The 24642-nt window shown below is 38.5% G+C and overlaps 1 protein-coding gene across 9 annotated transcripts in view; it reads left to right on the forward strand.

Annotated features, from left to right (window-relative positions):
• The window catches only part of CFAP61 (cilia and flagella associated protein 61), a 280127-nt gene that overhangs the window by 51959 nt on the left and 203526 nt on the right, over window positions 1-24642 (forward strand). For all 9 annotated transcript variants that reach the window (XR_006215618.1, XR_006215619.1, XM_007096562.3 and 6 more), the window contains one exon: window positions 3925-4084. Coding sequence is in view for 7 of the 9 variants with exons in the window: in XM_007096562.3 (XP_007096624.1) it covers window positions 3925-4084 (160 nt within the window). In the remaining 2 variants the exon portion in view is untranslated. The remainder of the gene's footprint in view (window positions 1-3924; window positions 4085-24642) is intronic.

The following is a 24642-nucleotide window of genomic DNA, read 5'->3' on the forward strand; positions in this document are numbered from 1 at the left end:
GCATCATCCACAGCATGGACAGCAGTGGTCCGAGTAGGCGCCACTGACCTGCAGGTGGGCAGAGCCTGCCAGCTCAGCCCTGCCGTTGGCATCAGGCAGAGGAGATCAAAGCTGGCAGTGGTCACAGTAAGGGCACCCTCCCTCTGAAGTACTGTCACCCAAAAGGGATGAGTGACCATAGGGCTTTTTAGAAGCAAGCATGAATGGTACAGTGCACACATGTCTCTAATGGACTTGCTTGTGAAGAGAAGGCCACTGCACATTGGAGTTTCTAGAAGTCAGAGCTTCATGTATCATCGTGTATATCCTCACAGGAAAAACAAAAACAATAAACAAAACTTTCAGTTTTTCTCCCTTCGTATGAGATAATCGAAGACACCTTTGTGGTGGAAAGTAACCTCTGTCACCGGGAGGATTGATAGCAGTCAATAATCAATGGCTTTTCATGGTTCAAGTAAAGAAAGTTCGCTGAATCTATTTTTCCAGAAAACACACACTCACAAAGATGCATTTGAATACTCCCACAAATTCATATTTGAGAATGGTGTTTATCATATCTGACTAGTTATTTGAAAGAAACTCAAAGGAAAGAGCAGACATTTCCACAATATGTCCTTGCTCGGTTGTGGTTCATAATTGTGAACTTTTGTGAATTGTCACAACCCGGGATGAATGATGGGAGTATAACAGGTTGTAGAATTGGAGAACGTTACATCTTTGTTCCTAATGGCAAAACATGTTTTTTCTCATTTTCATCAGAATGTGTGATCCATGCCATTTGAAATCAAATTCCAAACACAATGAGCCATTAGTGTAATAGCTCATTACTAACAGCAGTCTTATAAATAATACATTCTTATCATGCACATGCAGCTCGCCGTGAAGCCAGCAAAAGGTATTTTAGGCCATCGAAGTTTCGTTGCGCCAGCGTGGCTGTAGATTAGAAGGACATCTCCATGTGAACCAAGATGGATGCCAATTTTCCCTGCCGAGAGTGAGGCTGGCCGTCTCTTTCTGCACATATGGTAGATGGATTGGTTAATCAGCGTCTGCTGAGTCTTGGGCCTAAAATTACAGAGAAGCCAGACAACTGTGGCTACGCAGCCTTTGTTCATGAGTGCAAACAAGACAAACAATCACTTGTTATTTGGGAAAAAAATTAAAATGTTTATTTTGGACTTTTATTAAAGTGTCGATGGCTTTATAAGACAGCTGTGTAAATCCAGCCTTGTACAGCTAGTATCATTGTGGGGGGGGGGCAGCTCTAAAGAAAGGAGTATGCATGGAAAAATTAATTTTTAAGAATTTCTCTTGTATTTCAGCATTAGGGAGAAAACAAAGGCAGTCACATTTATTTTTCAAACACAAGTTTGAAAACAAATGACTTTCAACTAGAAGACACATTTGAGAACAAATAGTTTAATGCCTAATTTTTTCTGTGCGTCATGTAGAAGACTGAGCATTGTTGTAGCTTACTTTTGTGCTTCAGTAGGTTAAAATATTAACCATTTTCTCTGACATTTATGGGAAGATGCTACATTCTTGGGACTAGGGAATGCCTATGATGAGTTCTTCTGCTTCCTGCCTGGAATGGTTGTCTCAAGAAATACAGCCTAAGTGCTTGAAGGGTAGGACCTAATAATGCTGGTTTCTACAAGACCTGTCAGTCTCATCAGTCAGCCAGAATTTGCTTAAAACCCACATAATAGTTAATAGGAGGAGTTATTTATGTACAATTTAGTTTTCTCTTTTTTCTAATTTTATTGAGATATAATTGATACATAACATTGTATAAGTTTAAGACGTAAAACATGGCAATTTGATATATATATATATGTTTATGTATGTGTGTGTATGTGTGTGTGTATATATATATATATATATATATATATATATATATATATATAAAACACAATAATTATCATAGAAGGATTAGTTAACTAAAGAACTATGCATTCTCTCTTGTTTTCTTTTAAAATTTTAAATGCTTTTCTTGCAGGGAAGTATGACATTCAGAATTATCGAAGGGACCTCGTAAAGAATTTCAGTCATATATCTGAATGCAGACTGTGATAGAATTAAATTTCTTTAATTTGTATCTGTACCAATAATAGGTGCAGATCAGCTAATTACTCATTAGGAGATAACTTGTTTTCTCAGGGCACCTGGGTGGCTCAGTCGGTTAAGGGGCTGACTTCTGCTCAGGTCATGATCTCGCAGTTAGTTTGTGGGTTTGAGCCCTGTATTGGGCTCTGTGCTGACAACTCAGAGCCTGGAGCCTGCTTTGGATTCCGTGTCTCCCTCTCTCTCTGCCCCTCCCCTACTCGTGCTGTCTCTCTCTCAAAAAATGAATAAACATTTTAAAAAATTTTGTAAAAAGGAGATAACTTGTTTTCTCGACTCATAACACTTCGAATACCAAATATGTAGGGTTTTGCTTACACCAACCAATTTTTCATCTCCCTAGATACTGAGTGGGTGTCCTATAATTCAATTCTGACATTATGTGGAGTTGGTGTGGACCTCACGGGGTAAGGTCTCAGGCCCGCAAGACTGCCTCCACTTCAGATGCCAGTCACAAGTCCCGGGGTGTCACCTGGACTTCTAACTGTCTGGCTATTAATTAGGGGTTCCCACACCCCCTTCCTTGGGGTCAGTAATTTGCTAGAATGGCTCAAAGAACTCAGGGAAAGACTTTACTTACTATTTCCAGTTTGTTATAAAGGATACAGCTCAGGAACAGCCAGATGGAAGAGACGCATACAGCAAGGTGCAAGGGAAAGAGCCCTGAGTTTCTATGTCATCTCTGAGCATGTCAACTCCCAGCACTTCTATGTGTTCACCAGCCCAGAAACTCCTGATTCCCACTGTGTAGGGGTTTTTATGGCGGTTCCCTTAATGATTGATTATATATACCATTGGCCATTGGTGACTGAACTCAATCTGGAGCCACTCTCCCCTCTCCAGAGGTCAGAGGGTGGGGCTGAAAGTTCCAACCCTCTAATCAGTCACATACTTGTTTTTTCTGACAATCAGCTCCTGGTCTCCAGGAGTCACCTCATTAGCATAAACAGGTATTACTGAAAGGAGCTTATTAGGAAAAACAAAAGACCCTTCTCTCAGGAAATTACAAGTGTTTTAGGAGCTTTGTACCAGGAACCAGGGATGAAGACCAAATATGTATTTCTTGTTATATCACATTGTCACACTTATCTTCCCATCTGTATACTCCTTATCAGAGGCCTAAAATCATGAGACCAAGGTTAAGAACTAGTTATCTGTTAGGATGCTAGGAGGTGATGTATTTGCAAATCAGACCCACACGGTGAACCAGTGTTGCAAGTTTACCTCACTTAAACATCCCCACCAAACCTCTGGCCTTGAGTCTCCTCCCCATGAGACCATCGAGCCAAATAAATGAATAAATTCAAGAAAATCAAAGTTCCAGTCTGATAAAGAGTAGGTGACCATGAACATCTCTAAATCAAGGGTCAATTGGATGGACACTGGAACGATGGCTAATCTTACCAAGACTGTGCATTGTGGAGGGGAAGAAAGTGGACAGGAAGGCTGGGCTTGCAGTGGCATAATAAAAAGGATATGGGGCAGGTTGGGGGCACTCCCTAGGCAAAGAGGGTACATGTTCTTTCCCTCAAGAACTCTAGCAACTTCCTGAAGTTACGTATCCATTCTACGATTGTCCACAGTGGTCATTCATTGGATGTTTTTTTGGAGCACGTTGTGGGGGCCATGCATTGTTCTAGACACTAGAGCTTCTAAAGAAAGATACTTCTCGCTTCCTTAAATATTTCAAAGTGCCTGCCAAGTTACCAACTGTCCCGATGTGCTGTGGGCTCATGGCAGTTTCATGATGAGAATTCATTTGCAGTCTGATAGAGTAATGAGATGTTTTGGATGTTTCAGGTGGAAGGTGTAGCTGTCGGGTTCATGAGTGTGTGCTCAAGAGTGAACATGCAGCTTCTGCATGAGTGCTTTGACTTGGGGCCCTTCCATGGACTCTGCGTTCCACATCCTGATGATGTTCTGCAACCACCTCCAGAGCTAAGCACTAAAGGAAGTGAAGGTACAGTGGCTATCACAGTAACAGGTCAGGAATTAAATCCATGCCTTCTACACAACTGTGCCTTTTGATGAGTGATGGGACTAGATGGCTTCTTTGATATCTCCTTTTCCAGTCCCCTTTAAGGTATGGTTCCCATGGTTAATGAAATCCAGTGCACATATCTGTGAGCACAGATGGTCAGAAGTGCACAGGTATAGTTTGACATGATGGCCCTATAGCTTAAGGTTCCCTAAATTCAGAATGTTCGTTGTGAAATAATTGGTAGTATTTCAGCATTTTACACACACACACACACACACACACACACACACACACACCAAAATATAATGTTTTTTTCAAGTCAATAACTTGAGAAGTTCCATATGCTTTTAAGTTTTAATCCCACCCATCAGTGCTTTTGTGTTTGTGTCTTTGACAAACTATTATATATTATGGGTCTATTGCAAGTAGTCATTTTTAACTTGCTTAAATTATTTCTAGCCATACGATTTAATTTTTTTAACGTTTATTTATTTTTGAGACAGAGAGAAACAGAGCATGAGTGGGGGAGGGGCAGAGAGAGAGACACAGAATCTGAAGCAGGCTCCAGGCTCTGAGCTATCAGCACAGAACCCGGCGTGGGGCTCGAACTCACAGATCGCGAGATCATGACATGAGCCAAAGTCAGACGCTTAACCGACTGGGCCACTTGGGCACCCCGAGCCATATGATTTAAAATGATTTTAAAATATTGTTGTATCAAGTTCTTCACGAAGTAAAGTTAAGTAATCTCAGACTTTGGTATTTTGATGAGGTCTTGCTGCATCTTTGGGTATCTTTGCAGGTAAAGTGTTTCCATTCTTAAATCAGATAGATGCAGAGTATGTTAATTCATTTCTCTAAGCCTGGGTTTCTTCCTTCGTAAAATAGGAATAACATTAATACTTGCCACATAGGTGAGTTGTGAAGTTTCACTGAGATTACCCATGTCAAGGGCTTTACTCTGTCTTGAGCAGACTCTGCTCAGTAAATGTTGACCATCATTGTTAGTGATAGTTATTTCTTTGCAACTGGACTTTCACCTACTTGAGTCTTCCAAGATTAAAATCAGGGCATTTTGAATTGCTCTGCTTTGTCATGTCTGAAAGATGATACTAAGATTGTTTAAAAATAGGAAGAAGAACACACTGGGTGGTGGCAAAGGACTTGTCAGTGTACAACAATGGCAGTTGTCTCTCAGGCTGATCTTTTGCCCTCGATGGGAAACCAAGCACATGGATGTATGGAGCTTATCTGAATGTTCACACTCATTACAGAGAACTTACAGAGCCACAGATGGAGAGGTGTTTCCTCTTTGTACTGACAACAACACTCTTCCCAAAAGAAAGATTTGAGGCCATTATTTTTTAATAGTGAAGGCTGGCTTGCCTGTGCTTCTCAGCAAAGAGATACTGGAGTGTTCTGATGAACTTTGCTGCATGAGACAATGCTGAACCATAAGTTGTCTTTCACTTTCAAGTGCATAAATTCTTCTCAAAGGCAGCATTAAATAGGCTTTATAGCTCGATTTTTTCATTTATAAAATGTAGATATAAATAGTATCTAACCTAAAAAGTTGTTGGGAGGATTAAATGTTAGAATCTACATTATGTGCTTAGCTCAGTGCCAAGCAGAGTAAATCCTCAAAAAAATTTGTTGTTTTTATGTATGCCTGTGACTATTATTGTTATAAAAAACAAGTTAAAAAGATAAAGTCCTTTCCAGTGTTTTCCTGAATAGCCCTGAGGCTACCGATATTCTATACATAGAATGAATGAAAAATTCTTATTTTAGAAACTTTATGGGGAGAACAGAATTTAAAATTTAGGCTGAACCCCAGACTTTATTTTTTTAAATATTTATTTATTTTTGAGAGAGAGAGAGAGAGAGAGAGAGAGAGAGAGAGACAAAAAGCGTGAGTGGGGGAGGGGCAGAGAGAGAGGGAGACACGGAATCTAAAGCAGACTCCAGGGTCTGAGCTGTCAGCACAGAGCTGGATGCAGGGTTTGACCCCACAAACCGCAAGATCATGACCTCTGCTGAAGTCAGACGCTTAACCGACTGAGCCACCCAGGTGCCCCAAACCCTGGACTTTAAAACATACACCATAAAGCCCACAGAGAGATGGAAGCTAAAGGAAGTCCTACTCCTCTCTACCACCTTTAATATTTTTACTTAAATTTATTTATCTAAAAGAAATAGGAAAACTTCTCTTGTTATCTTCTGCACCTTGTTTATTTTTGAAAATCCAGCTTTATGTTCACTGATACAAAGATGATTATGAAATTGTCATCAGGGAGCATTATTATAGGCTTCCAAATAACTCAGGGATGGATTCACAAATCATCAGCAGCCTATTATATGTAAGAAAAGAGTCATCAACACATTTTGCTGCCATCATCCTTCAACAACAACAAAGAATGAGGCTCCAGAGAAAATTCTAAATGTGCTATGATCTATACTGTTCATTGTTTCTCTGATGAAAGTCTCAAGTTAAAAGAAATATAATTTCTCTAAAATATGAACTAAAATTCTTGTTTCAAATGAGCACACATCATTGTGCCTTATATGTTGTATTTTGTTTAGTACTTTTTACTTTTCAAAGGATTGTCAAATATATTATCTCATTTTATCCCCATAACTTGACATAGGAGACTAGGACGGGTGACAATGTTTCCTTTTTATACCTGTCCAAGCTCATGCAAGGTTGTAAAGCTCATCAGGGGCAGATGGACCCAGAACCCAGCCCTAGCGCACTCTCCTTGGCAAGGTGTCTTTTTATCTTGGATGGCTTTGACTGTAAACTCCAATGGTGTGTCTATGACACTGGATACATGATCAGTTTTCTTCACTTTAACACATTATGTAATGAGTTATCACTTTAATGAGTTCTCAGTGGCCCATCCATTTACCTCAGGGGTGTGTGTGTGTGTGTGTGTGTGTGTGTGTGCGTGCATGTGTGTGTGATTATGCTCTGGACAACTTCCATGTGCTGCAGTCTTCACCTGTGTGTCTGTAGGATTTGCCAGAACTGTCGGAGGCCACTCTGCCCCATGCAAGAGGCAGGCTGGAAGTGCCAGGAAATTAGCACTCCTGGAGCAGCTTCTGCTTCCCTGTCTTACATCCCTACCCCCTGTACCTCTTTTCTCATTCAACTTCCAAGTAAATAATTATACTGGAATCCTTGACTCAAGGTCTGCGTCTGAGGGAGTCCACACCAGGACGCTGCTTGTCTAGTCTTTTCCCACCAGCTGTGGAAACATTTATTTTTATACAACTGCCAGGAGTCGGGGTATAAATACCCCAGTTCTCTCATTTCTCAGGTGGGATAACTCTGAGACGTTAGTTTTATACTGTTTCCCAAAGTTGTTCCATGGGATTCAGTTCCAGCATTCCACAGTGGTAATCTGTGTAATGACATGTGTTTACTAACTGCCTTTTCTTCCCTTTCTCTCTTCCTTACCACCCTACTGGTGCTTCCTGTCATCACCTCCCCAAATAAAGCACTTGTTCTCAAATCCTTGACCCAAGGTCTACTCTTTCCCCACCAGCTGTGAAACTTGCAGTATCACACCAACCTCAACCCTTCTCAGCAGATTAATGTCAAGTCTCAATATTCTTAAGTTAGTATAGTGGCCCTCCCTGTTTAGAGGCTTACATACATTATAATCAGCCTCCCAGTCCTTACTTCAGCGGTATCACAAGTTTCTGTTGGTTCTGAAAAGTTTAACCATGCACATTCAATTTGCATTTTACTTGAATAGCTTGTATATGTGTCCATTTCTCAGCTGCTCATTTTGCTTGCATAACCTATTACATGTACTTGTAAATTTTGGTTTTTATGTACTAAACCTTGGGACTAAACTGGGACCATAGGAACAAAGTCTAAGGATGCAGATTTTCTCCCAATATGAGGAAACTCTAGTAAAAGTTTGTTTGTTTACTGAAAATTGTAGTTTAGGAGTAGCAAGCTCCCCCAATATTGGACGAATTCATAAAGAAACAGTCATAGGTGTTTACAAAAAGGTTTTCTTCTTGTGTGAGAAACTGTACTAAATGAAATTTAAGATTCCCCCCAAATGCTAATAAGACTCTCCGAAAGCTTAGTGAACATGCATTAGGACATTGTATATGCCTGATAGCTTACATGTATTTCCTTTCAGTAACAATAAAATGGCTCAAAACAATATTATTTTCCAGTTGGCCCCACCACTGGCCCTGCCCAGCATTTGAAAATCAAGCTGTGTCTTTTATTCACTGCATCGTTACAGTAAAAACTTTGGATCAGAATTGAGGTGGCAGTCTTCTTGGTGACGCATAAAGCAAAAGAGGGCACAGCCTGCATTTCCACAGCTGTATTGGCATTGCCACATTTACTAGTTAAAATTTAAAAAAAATAAATAAATAAGCAGAAGGCCAAACTTTTGTTTGTCATGTAGGCTGGTGTGACCTGGGGAGCAGGAGTCTCTGTTTTGAAAGAACCCTTATGAGAGACGCCCGGCTGGCTCAAGTGGAAGAGCATGTGACTCTTGATCTCAGTGTTGTTAAGTTTGAGCTCCACCTTGGGTGTATAGATTGCTTTTAAAAAATGAAATTTTGAAAAAAAATGAAAGAACCCTTGCGAGGTTCAGATCTGTGAATCTCATTATGCACCCAGGGCCCACTGGACCAAATCTCTGTGGAACTGATATGCTCTTGGCAGGGAGAAACTTAGTTGTATATAGCAGATTTGTGGCCTTTCAAAAGAATAATCTGTGTAGCCCCTTGTAACCAAACCACCCAGCAAGAGTGTTGCCTACTTTATATTTAAAAGGTCCTTCAAAATATGATTTTCATAACATCTGCATATAAAATATAGCAATGTTGTCTTAAGTTTTTTGTTGTTGCTATTAAGTAGGCTCCATGCCTAGCATAGAGCTCAGTGCTGAGCTTGAACTCATGACTCTGAGATCAAGAGTCAGATGCTTAGCTGACTAAGCCACCCAGGCACCTCACCTTTTAAATGTTTTAAAAATATTTAGGAAATGTTAGGAAATGTTTCTTTATGTCTTTTAAAAATATTTTTTAATTAATTTATTTTGAGAGAGAGCATGCACGTGTGCATACAAGTGGGGGAAGGGCAGAGAGAAGGGGATACAGAATCCCAAGCAGGCTCTGGGCCATCAGTGCACAGCCTGATGCTGGGCTTGAACTCACAAACCATGAGATCATGACCTGAGCCGAGATCAAGAATTGAACACTTAGCTGACTGTACCACTCAGGCATCCCTGTTTCTTTATGTCTTATTTAAATTTCTTTTCATTAGACTTACCTGAGATTCTCTCTATAGGAGGAGGAAATACCTGAAACCAGTTTCCAGTGCCAAAGCTAAGAAACAATGGCTAAATCAAATCTTCATGGTGTATCAAATAGCTTTGTAGCTTGTCTTCCTAATGTTCTGTTTCATATGCTTGGGTTGCCTTCTATTTTACTTTATTTTTCTTTTAACATGGATTCCAAAAATGGATGAAACACTTATGTTTACAGCATAACAGTATTCCTGCCAAAATATTTGCATTATATATTTCAGAACAGTATTTAAACACCCAATACATTCTGTAGTTATTTAGTGACCCACTAGGACTGTATTAGTTTGCTGGGGCTGTCCTAACAAACTACCATAGACTGGGGATCTTAAACATTAGAAATTAATTTTCTCACAGTTCTGGAAACTAGAAGTCCAACCAAGATCAAGACGTAGGCAAGGTTAGTTTCTTCTATGTCCTGTCTCCTTGGCTTGTAGATGCTGTGTCTTTTCCCCATGTCTCTACATGTTCATCCCTTTGTCCCTGTTTGTGTCCCAATTTTCTTATAAGGACTCCAGTCATGTTGGATTAGGGCCCACCTATAGGACCTCATTTTACTTTAACTATCTCTTTAAAGACACTATCTTCAAATATAGTCACATTCTGAGGTACTGGGGGTGAATACTTCAGTATATGAAATTTGTGGGGACACAATTCAGCCATAACACTTAGGGTCCTATGTTAATAGTTCCCTGGAGCCAAGTCTATAAGGCCAAGTCCCCGGCCAAGACTATAAGCTATGGCAATAATGCAGATAATGGCAGCAAAGTCTGTTCTACTTGATGCTCATACAAAGCTTGATATACCAATTCATATTTATCACAATTGACTTTTGTCTTTTTGTAACCACTTAATATGTGTTTGATATATGAAGATAACAAAATTACATTTTTTCAAAGCTTTAGACACTCTTACCAACTTTGGTTTTCTACAGTTAACCATGTGAGTTCTGATGCTTTGATAGAGATGTTGATAATACAGATATATAATAGCAGACTTATGCCCAGCTCATGTGATTATCTCCAAGGTTGACAGCATATACTCTTACAGGGGTTCTTAAGGTGGAGCCCCTGGACTGGTAACACACCAGGAAGAAGATGATCCAAACTTGAAGCCCAGTTTTATTGTCAGGAACACTGACTTAAAAGTCTTGCTTGGCTAGCCTTTTGATTACAGCTGACCCTTGAATGACATGGTGGTTAGGGGCTCTGTCTGCTCCTCCAGGGAAAACTTTTGATTCTCCAGAAATGTAGCCATAATACCTTACTGTTGACCAGAAGCCTTTCCAATCACATAAACAGTCAATAAACACATAGTTTGTATGTTGTGTGTATTATATACCACATTCTTACAATAAAGTAAGCAGGAGAAAACAAAGTATTAAAATCGTAAGGAAGAGGGGCACCAGGTGGCTCAATCATTTGAGTGTCCTACTTTGGCTCATATCAGATCTTGCAGTTCGTGAGTTCAAGCCCCGCATCGGACTCTGTGCTGTCAACTCAGAGCCTAGAGCCTGCTTCAGATTCTGTGTCTCCCTCTCTCTCTGCCCCTTCCCTGCTTACACTACAATTGTCTTTCTCTCTTTCAAAAATAAATAAACATTAAAATAAATAAATAAATGTAAGGAAGAGAAAATATATTTATAAGCACTGTGCAGTATAATATATATATATATATGAACCACGTATACATAGACCCATGTGATTCAAACCCCTGTTGTTCAAGGGTCAACTGTACTTAACAAAATCTGTTGCTGATTTTTCATCTTAATTCAAATACTGGTTTCTGTGTCCTTTTGAATGCCTTTAGAAACAGCAGCAACAAATGATGGCACCCAGTTAAGAATGTTATTTTGCAGAGAGCACGATGACTGGGCACTGCATTCATACCCTCCTCTTCAGCACTGGGAAGGACTTGTATTATGACTGGCATGCTCACCGCCAGTCAGATTCATTTCATGATGGTGGAAATGCAAACACATTTTCATATAGGGCCTTGCGGTCTTTGAAAGAAAAGTGGCTTTATTTATGTTCGTTATGATCATTATGTGCTGGGATTATTTTCTCAGTAGGTGATGTCTGTTTTGCCCATATTTATGATGCAGGGGAGAAGGCATTTAATGAATTTCAAGAGTGTATTTGACTGTAAAACACATCTCTGTTAGTATATTCACATGTAAATAGCCCTTTTATTTGTTCTCTTTGGTGACCTTTTTTCTTTCGGGGGTAGATCACAGTTTGTTGTTGTTTGCCATTTCCAAATGGGAGGATGAATGATAATAATGAAAGATTATGCAAAAAATCCACGTTTAAAATAATGTTGATATGCCACTTGTGTTGCAGGATAATTATAGTAATTTGGCTATTACACTATATGGAGTCAGGAGTTAGTTGCTAGAAAACACGGTGATAGGGGTGATTCAGGGGATTTTCATCCCAACAGGCTGTTTGATCCTGCTGACTTTTCTCTTGAAAATCAATTGCTTGCGGTGAATACTCTGAATTCCCCCTTGATTAAATTGGCTGCCGGTGGGCTGCACCCATTGCACTGGGGTCACTGTGAGTTCTGTGTCTGTTTACACAGGGTTTTTGACGACTCTTAAAGTATCATGGACCAAATTTAATCTGAGCAAAGCAACTAAGGAAGCAATTACTAAAAATCACAGTCTTTGCCCATGACAACAAACAAAGGAAAGTGTACTAATTCTAAACCCAATGCGAAGACAGTTATTTTGCTACTGGTTTGCAAGCCTTTTCTCCACCGCATATTGCTGTGGCTTTGCTGTTTTCAGTCTTCAGGAATACATAGCTAGCTTAGTGGAAAACCTGAAACAGTCCTTCTGGAAGCTGACTCCCACTTGAGGTTTATCTTTGACAATGTTCCATTTCCCCCTCAAAGATAGTAGTAAATTCAGATTTTCTATTTCTTTTGAATCAACTTTAGGAGATTAGATTTTTCTAGAAAAGCATCATTTCATATACAAAGATTTAAAAATTATTGGAATACAGTTATGTGTATATATATATATATATATTCAGTGTGTATGTACATATGTATATACACACATACATATATACTATTAAAAATGATTAAAGAAGACAAAGTTTATTTGACACTTCATGAAGTGGATTGTCCCCTTTTGGAGAACTGTAAAATAGGGCAGAAGCTTTTATAGAATAAACAGTAAAGAACAAGGAAAAGAAAAACAAAATAGATCTGATGGGCTGGGGCCACACAGTTAGCCTTGTTTGGGGCGAGAAGGCCCCACAGTTGGTTTGGCTTTTGGGGACTGATTGACTGCATATACTGCCTCTGTGGTCAAGTGGAACACTTAACAGGAACATGAAGGTTATATAAGTTTCAGTTAGCTAGCTGATGGGGCACCTCAGGCAGGAGCAATTCCATCTTGGGCCTAGAAAATTTTATATGTATATGTGTGTGTGTGTGTATAGACATATACTTATATAATATTCTATATTATATATAATAATTATTATTAAATTATAAATAACTTATTTATATTTACTTGGTTTTGTTTCTATAATACATCTAACTCTATGTGGAAAAAGACTTCTTTTTCTTATTGAGTGCTTATTTCATTCTTGAAATATTTTAGAGAAAAGAAAAGCATCACAAAACTATGCAAAAAGTATTATTTATAGTAAATATGAGAAAATATTCAGCTTCCCTAAAACTGAAAGGCACGTTAAAACCCAATATCTGTTTCTCCCCCTTTTTGTGTACTTAGTTATAGGTATGTATTGTAATTAAGATGCTTCGTCCTGGGCAAGGACCTTGGTAACTAGCACTATGAGTTTCTGACAGACATGAAGGTTAGCTGATACAATACAGTGTAGAAATGGTTTCTATTCTTTGATTTCAGCTGTAGCAAGTCTGAAGAAATAACCCTAAATCTGTAAGGAGATACGTATTCAATACTATTCACTAAGCTTAATCATAATACTAAAAATGAACACATAAAATGATATATAAATCAATAAATTAAAAAAAAAAACAAATCTCCCACAAGAGAGGGATGGCTAAACTTGTGGCTATCCATGGGATGCCTGTGCAGAAACATTTTAAAAGGTTACAAAGAGTGAAGAGAAGTGGTTATGATATAATTTATTGTGAAAAAAATCAATGCAAAACGAATAGAACTGTGAGTAAAACTACCTAAGAGACATGTGCTATGAAGAGCACTGGGAGGTAATGAATTAAAACAACGGAATTAATGGAGTCACAGAAGTAACACTAGGGCAATGCTTTTATTTCCCCCCTCTATTTTTTAAAATGGAAAAACAATCTTAAATTTACATAGAAGTTGCAGGTACTTTTTTTCTTCCTGAACTATCTGAAAATAAGATGCTGATGTCCTGTGGAGCCACTTGTGAATACTTTAGTGTGTGTTTCCTACAGAGGGACACTCTCCTTTACAAACCTAAACATACATCAGTATCAAAGAATTCCTTGAATATGTTACCTCCAACTAATCCACAGGTCATAAACCTCATTCAGGTTTCTTCATCTGTCCCAGTAATACCCTTTACAGTGGAAAGATCCAGTCCAGAATGACGAACTGCATTTAGTTGCCCTGTTATCTTTCATTTTAGGACAGTTCCTCCGTCTTTCCTTGAATACGATGTCTAAACATTTTTGAAGGTGATAGGCCCATGCTTCTGTAGTTTTTCCTTGAATTTATGTTTGTCTGATGTCTCCTCCCAATGAGATTCAAGTTCTGCACTCTTGGCAGGACTATCAGAGAAGGGACTGGGTTCTCATTGCATCCATTCTGGTATTACACACTTTCAGTCTGTCCCATTACTGATGATGTGTGGTCACTTTGATCACTTGATTAAAGTGACTCTTGTAGGTAAAAAATTAAAATTATTTTAGCTTATTCCAGTCAGTGCAGAGATCTATAATAATTTCTCCATTCCTGACCTTTATATTGATTCTGTCCTGATTCTTGGAATCTACAGCTTCACTGATGCTATTTTAACCCCCTCATAGAGTTTTAGCTTCACTCTACCCAGCTTCCCAGCAGGCATCTGCCATTGCTGCAGATGTCTCCTTGGGTAGATAATGCTCCGGGTTTCCCAGTGAGTCGGTCCTGTGCACTGTCTGTCTTTAGCCTCCAGTAATGGCTACTATGTGGTCCATTGCAGGGAAATTGTTACTGACTCTGCTTGTAACCAAACTAGACTTCACCCTGGTGGGCACTACTGTCACCTCTAACTAGGACACTTGAGATCTACATGGACCCAGCTTCCACGTGCCCAGTCTGGAGCTTCACCTGTAATTTCTTCTCTACTGTACCTGGTTATAGTTCCTTCTTCCCCTTTGCTTTTTTGCCCTCTCTTAAAAAAAAAAAAAAGAATCTTGGGGCACCTGGGTGGCTCAGTCCATTAAGCATCTGACTCTTGGTTTCAGCTAAGATCATGATCTCACAGTTAGGGGGATCAAGCCCCATGTCATGCTCTGCACTGACAGCATGGAGACTGATTGGAATTCTGTTTCCCTCTCTCTCTGCCCCTCCCCTACTTGCACGTGTGTGCTCTCTCTCTCTCTCTCTCTCAAATAAAGTTAAAAAAATTAGCTTCTTTTGTTTGATTGATCTTTTCAAAGAGCTAGCTCTTAGATTTATCTACCAAGTCTGTGGCCTTCTTTTTGAATTTATTTCAAAAAATTTATTTGCTTTTATTTCTATGACCTTTTTCTTAAAAATTTTTGGATTTGTTTCGATGTTCCTATTCTAGTTGCTTGATTAATTTATTTATTTTTCTTGTTTGATATAAAAAGTATTTGTTGAGAAGAAAAACTTTTTCTCTACCAACTGAAGTTTGAGTGGTCAGGGACCTGCAAATTTATTGACAATTGACAGGTTGACCGGAGAAAAGTTTATTTTGCATGCAGAAATGCTCTATAGCCAGATATATCGAATAGCCAGATATAAAGATGTGTATACCAATTTAACAGTGGGGAAAGGGTTAGGGTTTCAATGGGAAAATATGGAAGGTTCTACTGGTTTTTTAATGCTAATCAGATTGTACCATTGAACTAGCCATTGATAGAATCATACTGCAACATGTAGGCTTTGTAATTGAAGTCAATGAAAGAGTCATTGATGGTGATAATATCCACTTTGCCAGAGTTGAAAAGAGCTCTGGCAACCAGGTACCCAAAATGGCTGAGAAATCTGTTTTCTCTAATCTTCACCACTGTGTCTTAGGAGTGCTGCTGGCATTGCAGAAAAAGATGCATCTTTTTGACTTGGGAGAAGTAGAGAGCCTCTTTGCTAGAATTTTATAAGAAAGTTAGACCTTTAAATGCTTCTTGAGGCTAGAATGCCAAGCCAAGAAGTCACCACCATGTTTCAGTTGAAGTACCTATAGATTTGGGTGAATTTCTTTCTTCCTGAAGAATATCCAAAATATCTTTTCTTACTCACCTGTAATGCTGGAAACTTTATAATCCAGGTGCCAAATACCTAAGAGGGCTTTATAAGCATTAGCTCTGTAAAATCAACCTTATTTCCTTAAAACTGTCTAGTTGTATTTGATTCTATACATGTCATTCTTAAATATGACATTTCAGTCAAAGCCTTGGTCATATAACCAATGTTTCCAATTATGTCTTGTTTACAAAGAGGAAAGATTCTTATTGAACCTTTGAAAATAGCTATATTGCCATGAAAATTAGAATATTCAATAAGTTAACAAATTCTAGAGGGATGAGGGAGGGAGAAAAAGATAAATGTTTTCAAAGGTATAATCTACTAAATTTTGTAAGTTAAAAATAGCTTAAGAAGGAAAAATAAAGGGGCACCTGGGTGGCTCAGTCAAGTAAGCATGCAACTCTTGATTTCACCTCAGGTGATGGTCTCACCTGATCAAGGTAAGATCGAGCCCCACATCGGGCTCTGCGCTGAGCATGGAGCCTGCTTGGGATTCTCTCTCTCCCTGTCTCTCTCTGCCTTTCTCTCTCTCTCCTCTCTCTCTCTCTCTCTCTCTCTCTCTCTCTCAAAATAAATAAATAAACATTTTAAAAACAGAAGCAAAAATAAAGTGGTTCCTTAAATCCAGGAGCAATATTTTAAACAAATGATGTAATTATCCTTCATTAATTCATTTAGTACCATGTAATTAATTTTTGTTCTGCTTGATCTTGGATTAGCAGTTTCATGAACCCATCAGTTTGCCCATTGGAGATTTGTGACTCCTTGTTCAGTCCACTGGTATGGTGTCAATGTTACTTTGTCAATGCTACCAGAAGCCTAAGCTCTAGGGTCCCTTGCATAGTCCCTTTTCCATGGGTCTTTGACACAGTTTCTCTTGTTGAAGACACACGTTCTGGCTTGTAGCTGAATGCAAGAAGAGCTTCCATGGAAGCATCAGGGCAACCAATTCCTGTCTGTGGAGGGCAAAAGACTTAACTGGCTGTGGCTGAAGATCTTATGAGCGTTTGTTATGAAATTAATACAGTTGACAAGGAAATGTTGTTGTTTCTGTGGCACACTGCATTTGCAAGTAATAACTGGAATGTTGATAACATTATATTATTGTTGTGTCTAATATCAGGCAAAGCAGTACCAGGACACATATGGACAGTGAGGACATTGACACATTTCTAGGACCTTCATATAATCCCTGAAATATTTGTATTAATAACATTCACCCACACAAATATAACCTAGGGAAAGTTAAACATCTCTTCTTATTTGACAGTTCTTCTTATGCAGTTCAATGTATTTAATGAATTTTAGATATCTCTCATTTTACAAGGAAAAGAACAAATCCTTAGAGATTTTCCAGGGACCCCCTGGGAAGTCAGTTAAGGATCACGATTTTACTTAGGATTTTATTTTGGGAAGGCAAAATACCAAAAGTTGTCAAATATCTTAAAAGGTTTGAACCTCTGATTTTAATAGGATCACAGATTACTCTGAAAAAATACTTAACTATCTATTTAATCAAAGTAACCATAAAGAACTCAGAAGTTAAACTACAGGAAGTAACATAGTCATAACAAACAAACAAACAAATAAACAAACTTACCTTAAAACATTTTGAAACCAGTTTCTCTGTGGGGCACCTGGCTGGCTCAGTCCCTGGAGCTTTGCACTCTTGATCTCAGTGTTGTGGGTTTAAGCCCTACATTGAGTACAGAGATTACTTAAAAAATTCTTTAAAAAAAAAATTAAAAACATAGCTTATCTGATTTCTCACATAAACTTGAGAGCTCAAAAATAATAACTTGAGGGGTCATTGGGTGGCTCAGTCGGTTAAGTGTCTAACTCTTGATTTCAGCTCAGGTCATGATCACGTGGTTGTGAGATCAAGCCCTGCATGGAGCCTGTTTAAGATTCTCTCCCTCCCTCTCCCTTTGCCCCTTCTGTGCTTGTGTGAGCACGTACTCTCTCTCTTCCTCTATAAATAAATAAATAAATAAATAAATAAATAACCAAGAAATAATTTTTAAAAATAATAATTTCAGATCTTGAATGGGATTGATTTGAATCTATAGATCAGTGTAGGGTGAATTGACATCTTTACAATGTATTGAGCCCTCTAATCTATGAATATACTATATTCCTCAATTTATTTATGTCCACTTTCCACAATGTTTTATACTTGTTGCAACAGATTTTTTTTCACATCTGTTATTAGATTTATTCCTAGGTGTTTGATATTTTCACACTTTTGGAAATTTTATCTTTAAAAATTTTGGCTTTCAAATTATTTATTGCTGTTATATAGAAATGCAGCTGGTTTTGGATATTGACCTTATATCCAATGATCTTTCTACACTGATTTATTAATTCTATGATCTGCAGATTTTTTTGGACTTTCTCTGCATAATGTAAATTTTTATTTTTTATTTTCAAATCCTTATTCTTTTTATTTCTTTTTCATGTACTAGCTAATACCTTGGGTAGAAATGGTGTTAGCAGGCATCCTTTTGTTGTTCTTAATATTAAATGGAAAGTTCTGAATACATTATCAGTAAGGATGACTTTGTGAATACCCATGACCAGTATAAGGAAGTCTCTGTATTTATAGTTTGCTAAGAAATTTATCAATAATGGTTGTTGTTTTTTTAAAATTGAATTTAATTCTATAAAATGCTTTTTTTCTGTACTTGCTGAGATGATCATATGATTCTTCATTATTCTGTTAATGAGGTGAATTACATTGATTAATTTTTGTATGTTAACTATTTTGTTAATAATATATTTTTCTTTATAGGCAGTACTGGATTCTTTGCTAATGTTTTGTGGAGGATTTTTGCAGCTACATTCATGAGTGAAATTGGTCTGTAATTTTCCCTTCTTGAAACATCTTTGCCAGACTTTGGAAATGAGGTTCTGTTGGCCTCATAAAGCAATTTGAAGAGTATTCTTCCTTCTTCTATTTTTGGAAGTTTATGCAAGGATAGAGATGTTTATTCTTTAAATGTTTTATAGAATTTACCAGGGAAGCTATCTGAACCTGGTGGACTTTTTGGAGGAAGGTTTTTGATTGCAATTTCAAATAAATTGTAGTAGAACTATTCTTCTTTGTCTCTGGTTAAGTTTGTAATTTTTTATAAGAATTTGTACATTTCTTTACATTTCCAAATGCATTAGGATAAAGTTGAAGGTATTCTTCATTTTTTCTATTATGCTTTTACTGTTCATAAGCTCTGTAGCAATGTTGCCTTTTTCAAAATTCCTGACCTTGGTTATTTGTATTTTCTCTCTTGAATAGTCTTGCTAGTGGCTTATCAATTTTTTTAGTCTTTTCAAAGAACCAATTATTAGCTTGTTTGGTGCTCCCTATTTTATGTTTGTTACTTATTTTATTTTTGCTCTTTTATTATTTCCTCCTTTTTATTTTTAGGCTTAATTTTTTTTTTAACTTATTTTTGAGACAGAGGCAGAGCATGAACAGGGGAGGGGCATAGAGAGAGGGAGACACAGAATCCGAAGCAGGCTCCAGGCTCTGAGCTGTCAGCACAGAGCCCGATGCGGGGCTCGAACTCACAGACTGACCTGAGCTGAACTCATGACCTGAGCTGAAGTCGGACCGACTGAGCCACCCAGGCACCCCTAGGCTTAATTTGATGTTTGTTTTCCTATATCTTAAGATGGATTCTTAGCTCATTGATTTTCAGTTTTCTTCCTTTTTTCTATGAGTTTTTAAACTAGAAATATTATTCTCTGCCTGGAATTAGCTGCAACTCACAAGTTATGTAATATATTCATTGTCAATATATTTTTTTAAGTTTATTCATTTTGGAGAAGAGAGAGAGACAGGCAGACAGACAGAACATGTGGGGAGGGGCAAAGGTAAAGAATCTGAAGCAGGCTCCACACTGTCAATGCAGGGCCCTACATGGGGCTTGAACTCACGGTTCAAGCTGTGAGGTCAATGATCTGAGCTGAAATCAAGAGTCAGACACTTAACTGACTGAGCCACTCAGGTGCCCCTCGTTATCAATATTTTTGAAATTTCACTTCATTTATTCTTTGGCCCATAAATTATTTAAAAGAATATTTATTCTCAAACATATGGGGATATCTGTTATGTATGTATGTATGTATGTATGTATGTATGTATTTAATGCTTATTTATTTATTTTGAGAGAGAGAGAGAACACAAGTGTGGGGAAGGGGTGGAGAAAGGGTGAGAGAGAGAATCCCAAGCAGGCTCCACACCATCAGTGCAGAGCCTGACACAGGGCTCCATTCCATGAACCATGACCATGACCTGAGCTGGAATCAAGAGTCGGATGCATAACTGACTGAGCCACCCAGGCACCCCGAACAGTCTTATTTTTGAAGGGGTTGTATGTTGGCCCTAATCATTTCTGGAGAGCGACCTATCTCCCTTTGTTTTTCTTTTTTGTAGTGTCTTTCTTTTGGGTCTTCTTTCACTTCCTAAACAGGGGTGGTTTAGGTCCAGTTACCCGTATTGATTGAAGGCCTTTGGAAGATTTTTAAAATGTGAATTCCACTGGTTCTTCTTCTTTTAAGCTTCTAAATCCTTCCATGAATAATTTGCTTTGGTGCACAAACACATTGACTGGAATATCCAAGGGGCTTCCCTCTCGGTTTATCATGGAGATGAATCCAAATCCCATTTGCACATTGAACCACTTACAGTGGCCAGTTCCGTGCAAAACCTGGGATTCCTCCTCTACCTGCTCTGGCAGCTTCCCAGGCCCTTCACCACCACCTTTGTCTGCCCTGCCTTCGGCCATGTTGCCCATGGACCCTTTGCTCCAAACTCGTGGGATGAAAACTTTCCCTTTGGAATGGAGTGATCTTCTGAATCAATCTAACATCTTGATTTTGTGTGATCACAAATTTAGCTTGCATGGTCTAATGTGCTTTCCCTCTTTTTCTGTTATGTATTTATTTTATTTTATTGTGTTAAGAATACTTAACATGAAAACTACCTTCTTAAATTTTTTAAGTGTACAATACAGTTTTGTTAACTGTAGCTACAGTGTTGTTCAGCAGATCTCTTGCATGTATTCATCTTGGATAACTGAAACTTTATACCTGTTGAATAGCAGCCAACCTGCCCCCCCCATTATCCTTTCCTCCCAGCCCCTGGCTTCACCATTCTGCTTTATGCTTCTATGAGTAGGACTGTTTTAGGTACCTCATATAAGTGCAATCATGCAGTATTTGTCCTTCTGTTACTGGCTTATTTCACTTGACATAATGTCCTCAAGGTTCATCCATGTTGTTAACATATTGTAGGATTTCCTTCTTTTTCAAGGTTGAATAATTTTCCATTGGATGTATATACCACATTTTCTTTATCTATTTGGGATGTTCTAGTTATCTTTTTATTACTGTGTGTTAGTTTAATTGCATTGAAGTCACAGAACCTACTCTGATCTTAATCTTTTAAACTTTGTTGAACATATGGTCAATTTTTGAAAATGTTCCTTGGGTCCATGAAAAGACTATCCTGTAGTTGTTAGATGCAGGGTTCTATATGAATCAGTCACATTTGATAATAATGTTGTCAAATATTTTATCCTTATTGACTTCATCACTTATTTGATCAATTAATGAGATGTGTCTTAAAATCCCCTGCTTTGATTGTGGATATACTGATTTCTCCTCAGAGTCTAACATTTTTCATTATATATATTGAATCTGTGTTATTAGGTGCATAATTTTTAAATAATTATATCTTCTTTGAATTAAAAAAATCAGTTATAACGTGTCCTCTTCATCTCTAGTGATATTATTTTGCCTTAGAATTACTTTTTCGTTTTTTCTTTTTTTAAGAGACAGAGAAAGAGAGAGAGAGAGAGAGAGCACTTGAGTGGGGGAGGGGGCAAAGGGAGAGAGAAGATGAACATTAAGCAGGCTCCATGCTCAGTGCGGAGCCTGACATGGGCCTCAATCCTATGGCCCTGGGATCATGACCTGAGGCGAAATCAAGAGTCGGACACTTAACCAAATGAGCTACTCAGGTGCCCCTAAAGTCTACTTTTTCTGATTTTAATATGGCCATACATGCTTTCTTTGATTCATATTTGCATACCGTATCTTTTTTCCATCCTTTTATTTTTGTTCTTCCTATTTCATTACATTTTAGATGTGCCCTTTATAAACAGCATAGAGTTTAAGTGTTATTTTTTTAATGTTTATTTTTGAGACAGAGAGAACATGCAGGGGAGGGGCAGAGAGGGGGGGGCAGAGGATCCAAAATAGGCTCCACGCTGACAGCAGTGAGCCCGATTCAGAGCTCAAACTCACAAACTACACAATCATGACCCGAGCCGAAGTCAGACACTCAAACAACTGAGCCACCCGGGTGCCCCAAGTGTTCTTTTTTTTTTTTAATTTTTTAAATTTTTATTTATTTTTGAGAGAGACAGACAGAGAACAAGCAGGGAAAGTGCACAGAGAGAGACACAGAATCTGAAGGGAGCTCCAGGCTCTAAGATGACAGCACAGAGCCTGACATGGGGCTCGAACTTACAAACTGTGAGATCGTGACCTGAGCCGAAGTTGGACACTTAACTGACTGAGCCACCCAGGTGTAATAATCTAGAGTGACAACTGTTATCTTTTAATTTGAATATTTAGTCCATTTATATTTAATGTTCTTATGGATTTATATCTACCACCTTACTTAATAGATGTCACCTGTATTTTTATGTTTCATTACTAGTACTATTTATTTGTGTCTTTTCCTTTCTTAATCTCACCAGTGTCAATTTAATTAGTATTTTCAAAGAACCAGCTTCACGATTTGGTTAATTCTATTATCTTTCATGGTTACATCAATAACCCATTACCACACTAGTGCTGCCAGCAAACAGCTACCAAACCACAGTGGCATACCACAATAAGGATGTTTTGCTGATACAACTGGGGTTATTTAGGCAGCTTTCTTGATCTTGGCTGGGTCTTCTCACATGACTTGGGGTTGGTTGCCTGTTGGCTGATCTAGGCTGGCCTTGGCTCTGCTCTATGTGCCTCTCATCCTTTCAGTGGGCTAGATTGGGCAAGTTCTTATGGTGACCACAAAGGTGCAGGAGACCAAGTGGAAACACACAAAGCCTCTTGAAGTCTAGGCTTTGAACTAATACACATTATTTTATCTAAAGCAGATCACACAGCTGACCCCAGAATCAGAGGGAGAGGAAATTACATAGCAAGGGCCTAAATACAGGGAGGGTAAAAAACCAGCATCATCATTTCAACCCTTATTCCCACAAAAAAGAATAATGCTAATGATTTTGATCATGACCTCTTTCTCCTCTTCTATTGGAGACACAAACTCCAATTTAGCCTGGAGGAGGCTAAAACCTATGGTCTCATCTCAAGACAATGACATGGGAGGGGTGCCTGGGTAGCTCAGTCAGTTAAGCATCCCGCTTCAGCTCAGATCATGATCTCACGGGTCCGTGAGTTTGAGCCCTGCATCTGATTCTGTGCTGACAGCTCAGAGGCTGGAGCCTGCTTCAGATTCTGTCTCCCTCTCTCTCTGCCTCTCCCCTGCTCACAGGCTGTCTCTCTCACTCTCAAAAATGAATAAATGTTAAAAAAGTAAAAAAAAAAAAAAAAAGACAATGATATAGGGATTACCAGGGAATTAAGCTCAAGTTCGTCATATTATATGGTGTGGAGTCTGCACTGCAGTCCAGTTGGGAAAAGTTTCCTTGAAAAGTAAGAAAAAAGTCCTTTCTTTTCCTTTAATGCAGCCTGCCTAGTGTTTTTCTTTGTATCATTGTGAACTTTATCATCAGCCTCTTGCTGTTCATTCAGCCATTCAGTAAACACTGAGTACTTCCCATATAGTAGACATTAGGAACCTAGTCTATAGTCTAGTACATGGTGAGTCTAGTACTGTCTAATGGCAGGATAAATATGCAGGACAAATTAATTTGCAAAAAGTGAAGTGTTTTGAAGGCTAGAAAATTGTGGTGGGACTATAGCAGAATTACACCTAAGTCATCTTGAGAGCATCAGCATAGAATTCACACACAAAAAGCTTTTGAGTCAAAACTTCAAAAACTAATTGGAGCTTTCTAGGTGAATAAGCAGAAAGATTTTCCTAGTAGAGGGAACAAAATGTACAAAATAAGGAGGTATTAGAAACCATGGCTTATTAGGGGAAAGTACAATTTCAGTGTTTCTAGAGCTTTAAGTGAGGTAGTGACAGGAGATGGAGCAGGACAGGAGATTGAGGGGAGACAAGGCTTTACATGCCTTGCAAAGGAGATTAGATTGTATCTATTCACAACATACCTGAAGCTGATCCATGAGGAATTTTCAACTAGAAAGAAATCCATGGTCAACTTCTGGTTCACAGGAAGACTTTCCAAGGGTCACTGGAGTGTCCAGGAAAGAGATGAGGAGGGACTGAACCAGAACATTGATTATGGATGAAGCCTGGGACATATTTTGGAGAATTAATTGAATTTGATGTTTTACTACATATGGAGAGGGCAGGTTATGGAAAAGGGAAAAATCAAGGATGACTGCAGAAACTAGGTAGATGGTGGAACCACTTTGCAATATGGGAATAGTAAGAGTGAATTAATTATTTGATGGAGATGCTGTGATTTTGATTTGGACAAGTTGAGTTTGACCTTCCTAGTAAGTATTTGGATGGTCACAGTACTCCTTCAGCAACAGGTGCCCATTGAGGTACACTGAAACATTACCTCCCCAAA

This window comes from Panthera tigris, chromosome A3, assembly GCF_018350195.1.
Source record: "Panthera tigris isolate Pti1 chromosome A3, P.tigris_Pti1_mat1.1, whole genome shotgun sequence".
NCBI classification, from domain to species: domain Eukaryota; kingdom Metazoa; phylum Chordata; class Mammalia; order Carnivora; family Felidae; genus Panthera; species Panthera tigris.